The sequence below is a fragment of the Ruditapes philippinarum genome, unplaced genomic scaffold (assembly GCF_026571515.1).
Source record: "Ruditapes philippinarum isolate M1 unplaced genomic scaffold, ASM2657151v2 ctg2881_1_1_1_1, whole genome shotgun sequence".
In the NCBI taxonomy this organism is placed as follows: Eukaryota; Metazoa; Mollusca; class Bivalvia; order Venerida; family Veneridae; genus Ruditapes; species Ruditapes philippinarum.
In genome coordinates, this window is record NW_026859242.1 from 65,858 (window position 1) to 71,677 (window position 5,820).

The window sequence follows — 5,820 nt, forward strand, 5'->3', positions numbered from 1 at the left end:
AAAGATGAAAACTTACCCTGCGATCGGCCTATTTTTCCAGTCACATCTGATGTTATGCTTCACATCTGGTGCAGCGGAAATTCACATATCATTTTTACCGATGCTCATTTTTGAGATTCATATGGGGTTCCACCCCCGTGTACCAGGTAAACAAGTAATAGAAATCTTTACAACAAAAACCAAACCACAGGAAAGATGTTCAACAAAATAAATGTATCATATTCCTGTCACGATCACTTCCTGGTACTTTCATCAAAATCTATATTTTGACAAAATTTACTATCTATGTAACTACTCTTTCAAACTAAGGCTTATTAACTTACACATTTTAATTAAAATATTACTTGAGCGAGATTAATTATAATAATAGTTAAAAGTTAAGCAAATGAACATCTATATACTATATAGAAATTATAGATGAAGAAATTATAGATACAAAATTTGAAAGAGTTAAGAAGTTAGTTAAATTTTTATAGAAATTTCCTAAGGCCATGTGAGTTACTTATTGTTTATGTGAAGTAAAATATAAAATTGAAAGAAATTATGACAAAATCTAAACTTATTTTGACTTTCACCTGTTCATTATCTATTTAACCTTATATAGACGGGCACTTTAAGAAGTTAGTTAAATGTTTACTTTTCAAATAAGGGGTTAGTTTGTATTGTATTTGTTTAATATCAGCTGAGAGCAACTTGTACCTGAGACATGAAGATCCCATGCTAGTGTGAGTCTTTCAGCCAGTAGCAACTAACTTCCATGATGGAGTGGTTAAGGTAACTGATACATCCCCCAAACTACTGTGGGTTTGAAACTTTAAATCTGCCCGGGACTTTTATGAGAGGATTACATCCAGCTAGCTTACCAAAGGTCTACTGGGATGCCCACTTGTTTCTACATTTGTATATAAATGCACAAAATGCTCTCCACGGTATTCCTCTAACAGTGAAATAGGAAGGTTGCTGTAAGAACTTTACAAAAGAAGCGTCAAACTCTAGGCACAGAAAAAAACGTCAAACAACTTACTATATAACATAATAAAGCACCAGATTCATTCCTTTATCTTTGCCTCTCAAACATTGTCATTTCATCATCATCATCTACATCTCTATCAAGGGGCTCCATTTCTAAATCAGCACCAGAAGTAGCCAAAAGTCCATACTTTCTAGACTTATTCTGCCTCCTTTTTGATCTGAAACAAAATTATATAATACTTAGAACATTTTTGTTTCTAACCCCTAACAAGAAAGGCACATATAGATTTAATATATATAACACATATTAATCAAAATGCAGGTTGATATAAGAACTAATAATCACCATTTCTTCATTAAAAAAACTTTTTCAAGTAAACATTGCAAGCTCTAGTGAATGTGTGGGTATATATAGAATACTATGGCTAGCATAATTTTGTTTTATTCAAGATAGTTAAGTAACAAAGTCTTAAGAATTTTTTTTTTCATATACTCAAAATAAGAACAGTTAACAAAAGAATCATCGTTTTTACTGTAAAGCTTATAATATTCAAATTTGCATTTAATGGGTTGGTGATCATATGACATTTGTTAATGGTGACATTGGATCACCGCTAATGGCTTTGCCGAGGAGATATTTTTTTTAGCTTGTCTCTTTTTTGAATACCAAGTCAAGCAATTATGATTGCTGCAGTGTGTAGTCCATTATACAAACATTTGAAATAAAGTTTCAACATGAAATTTGGAATACTTTCCCATCATGACAAGGTGCAGTTGTTAAAGAAGGGGACCGGCATAAATTCGAAAGCAATATTTTTTAGTTATTAAAATTTTTAACAGAAGAGCATTGGGACAACATATGGAATGCTATTGTTCTTGATATCATATGCACTGAAATTACGTCATTTTGAAGCACATGACCTATATCAATGCCAGATGAAATTACCAGCATAGTAAAACTAATAGCCATTGGTTAAACTAACTGAAACATTGACCAATGTCCTTTCATTTTGGGAATGATCATATAGCCTGAAAATTCTCTTAGAAAAAAGTCAAAACAGATTAATATTTATCAGGAGTTAAACAAGTTTCATTTTTTGATCTGCTTTACTTTTTTTATTATGAAATTGGGAAAAGAATTGGCCATTTTCGACTGGAAATGAGGCCTTATATTGGCACCTGGAGATAGAGTAAAAATGCCCTGAACATCAGTTTGGTATGCAAGAATATACAGGTCCCCAACAACACACCTGCTAGTCGAAATCTTGAAAAGACTTTTAAGTAGTATCATGTATGTATACATAATTTTATCATGTCAAACCACAACCACTTGCTTTACAAAGAAGTTAAGTAATCATAAAGCAACATCATTAGTTATACAACCTGCTGATGAGATATATGGGAGAAAATCACTTAAATTTACCCAAGAGAGATCAATATGACCCAAGGCATTAGATTTAAGGATTACATTAATGTCAGCAAGGCTATATTCTCCTTTTTATCCAGCTATATCAACTTGAATAACAAATTTATAATAACCTTAACTATTATTGATGACAAGTTCTTTAGAAAACTTAGCAACTTAAGACTTTTTTCAAAGAAACACAAGAAGTGACGGCTGCACAATGTAAAGTAATGCAAATTTAAAATTCAGTCATAATAGGGGTGTATATTAAATTTCAAATATTCATTTTGTTATGACACTTAAATTTAAACTGAAAAAAACTGTCATAAAAAACAAAACACATTAATTAATTAATGTTTAGCACACATGTAGGTAACAATATATCATACATGTAGAAATACAATGTCATTTCTGCATGCTTTTTTTCTTTACAGGATACTGTATACAACTACAACATCATAAATGGTTAACAACTTGTTAAGCCAATCAAAAATCGAGAAATTTATTTGGATTATTATTAATATCTGTATATTTGTACAAAGTACATTGATGCTCCCGAGCGTCGCGGACGTCTGACAACCTTGCAGTTTACTTTCATATTCAAAATGTATCGTAACTATTGTACCAACCTCCAAGCTCGAACCACAAAATAAATGACAACAATACTGGTAACTCCTAACATCACATAGAACGTTCTAGTTAACATATCTTTGTTATCCTTTATTTGTTGAAATATGCCACCACCCCCGCTCAGTGTCCCATTTTCCTTAGTGCCATTGCTTGGCTTTAAAGTTGTTGGCTCGTTCTTACTTGAGCTTGCAATAGTTCCGTTGTTTGTTATTTTGTTTACATTGCTTGTAGGAGCGACTGACGTCTTTTTTTGAGCAACACAGGCAACAAGCTGTAACGACAACACTACCAAAATGCACGACAGTATGTATTTCATCATTTTTCTGTGTATTGATCCGATGTAAATCCTGTTAGACAATAATATATACAAATATTTTTCATAACATCTGCTGTCACTGGCCACATCACTTTACAAAATGGTGGTTGTCACGTGCAAATTAGTTTATTCGGAAGAGCTCGCATTTATTCAACCACAAAGAAAAATAATTACAAGAAAGAAAAAGCAGACAAAAGAAGAAATAGAGGGTAATGGTAGTGATCTAATACTTATCATTTATCTTATCATTATGATCACGGATTTATATTACAATATTGTAATATAAATCCGTGTAAGGATTAATAAAAATACAACGGAATTGAGAATATTTGGGTTTCCCCACTAATCTAAGGCTACTATAAAACTTTTTAGTTACAATTTATCGGAAATAAGCGCAAACCCCGGCGTTCACTATATTTAATACCATGAGCTATTACAAGTCTTTCTTGCTACAGTTAGTAAGCACACGGGATACCTTAACTGGCTAGAAATTTGCCTATCTTTGCTATCTATGTCACTGGTCAAACTGGAAGTGAAACCATGATTGCCATTGTGTTTTGACTATTTATAAATTAGTACATATAATGGGATCTCAGTTCTGATTGTACATACGTTTATTGATCACAATCATCATCACTTAATAAAAAAGGAAACAAATAAATCAAAAGAAATACTTTCGAACTCAACACTTTCCTATGAACATTGTTTTTTTCCCCAACCTTTTTCGCCACGAAATAACAAAATATATGACTGTTAAACTTTTGTAGCCGTTTTTTTGGAACATTTAGAAAATGTAAGTTAGTGCATCGCTCAACTATACGTGATGAATATATTAATTATTTCGGACGACTATTCATCAGCTACCTAGTGCATTAAATATTGAGAGTTGTACATATTTATATACTGACATGCTGTAGTGAGTTAGTAAATTACACATTAATGGCATTTTGTTTCCCGGAAAATTATTGGAAAACATGTAAATACGAAAGTTATTTTTTGTAACAAGAAAGACAACTGTGTAATGGATAACTCAACTATGGACATACTTATTTCTCTTATACTATAAACAACAGAATGCAATTTATTCTGTTTACTGCGGTATCAAAAGTAATGTAACATGCAAATGTAAAAAATTCCATTAGAATATCATTAACCACTATCGATGCATGAGAAAAAAATGAATACTTGTTTATATTGTTTAAAGATTTTTTTGTTTGGTTAGGTGTTCTGTCGCACGAACACAGTATGAATCATAAGGCGACTTTCCTGCTTTACTGGTGGAGGAAAACCTCGGGCTCTTCCGTACATTTTTCTTTCAGGCACTAAGTCTTACGGACACCTGGGAGAACCACCTTGCTGGAAAGCTTCCTCGCATGAAAGAATCCAAAGTCCCTGTCGGGATTTGAACTCACAGCGGTGCTTGGCTAGTGGTTTGATTGTTTAAATTTTGATTATTAACTATTTTCATGGTTTAAATGTTTATGTCTGGTTTATGTCTACTAATTACGATGTACTTCATTTAAGTATAAATATTTACTTCTAACACAGACTGGAATGTGGCACGGAAAAATATACATATTATCCAAATTCTTAAAGCTTTTTCAATATCCAAGTATTTTTGTATCCAGTCACGTCTATATAATCCCAATGCATCTTATGATTGTTTATTTTTTAACATAAAACCATGCAGTAAATGACATGTCAAGTGACTTGACTATTTTGATATTGTATTTCTTTCTTCGTTAAAATACTGCTGAAACAATGTTTGAAAAATGGCTTCAAAATGTACTAGTATTAAAGTTTCAAATACCTGACTGCTTTTAGAATTTATTGCACGATCAAACAGATACTCTAGAATATTTTCTATTGTACTTAAGGATTCTTTGTCGTGATAATTGTCTATTGTGAGAATCCTCTATTGTGGGGATTCTTTATTGTGAGGATTCTCTATTATGAGTAATTTTGATTGTGAGAATTTTCTATTGGAAGATTCTCCGTGATGAGAATGTTCTATTGTGAGGATTTTCTATTGTAAGAATTGTCTATTGTGTAAAAATGTGAAATTGTAATTGTGAGAATTTCTATTGGGAGGATTTTCTGTTTTGACAATTTGCTATTGTGAGGATTCCCTATTGTAAGAATTTATTTTAAGGATTCACTATTGTGAGGATTCCCTATTATGAAGATTCTCTTTGTGACGATTCTCTATTGTGAAGCTTCTCCATTTTGAGGTCCTATTTCATGAGGATTCTCTATTGTAAGGATTGTCTATTGTGAGTATCGTTTATTGTCAAGATAATGTATTGTGAGGGTGCTTTATTGTGAGGATTCTCTCCTGTAAGGATTCTCTGTTGTGAGGATTCTCTATTATTATATTCTGCTCTATTTGAGATTAAGTGTAAGATTTGAACATCATGTATCTGTAGAAGACGCAATAATTGTGTACGTATAATTCTATCTTATTAAAGTTCCGCAATTTCCTTAATAGTTCGCCAAG

At 32.1% G+C, this 5,820-nt stretch overlaps 1 protein-coding gene across 1 annotated transcript; it reads right to left on the minus strand.

Moving 5' to 3' along the window:
- Positions 1 to 1,057: 1,057 nt before the first annotated feature.
- Positions 1,058 to 3,326, minus strand: LOC132755756 (membrane protein FAM174-like). The gene is made up of 2 exons (XM_060746669.1): positions 3,007 to 3,326; positions 1,058 to 1,190 (listed from the first exon to the last, which is right to left on the minus strand). The coding sequence occupies exons 1-2, from the start codon at positions 3,324 to 3,326 to the stop codon at positions 1,058 to 1,060; spliced, it is 453 nt and encodes a 150-aa protein (XP_060602652.1).
- Between the last annotated feature and the right edge of the window lie 2,494 nt (positions 3,327 to 5,820).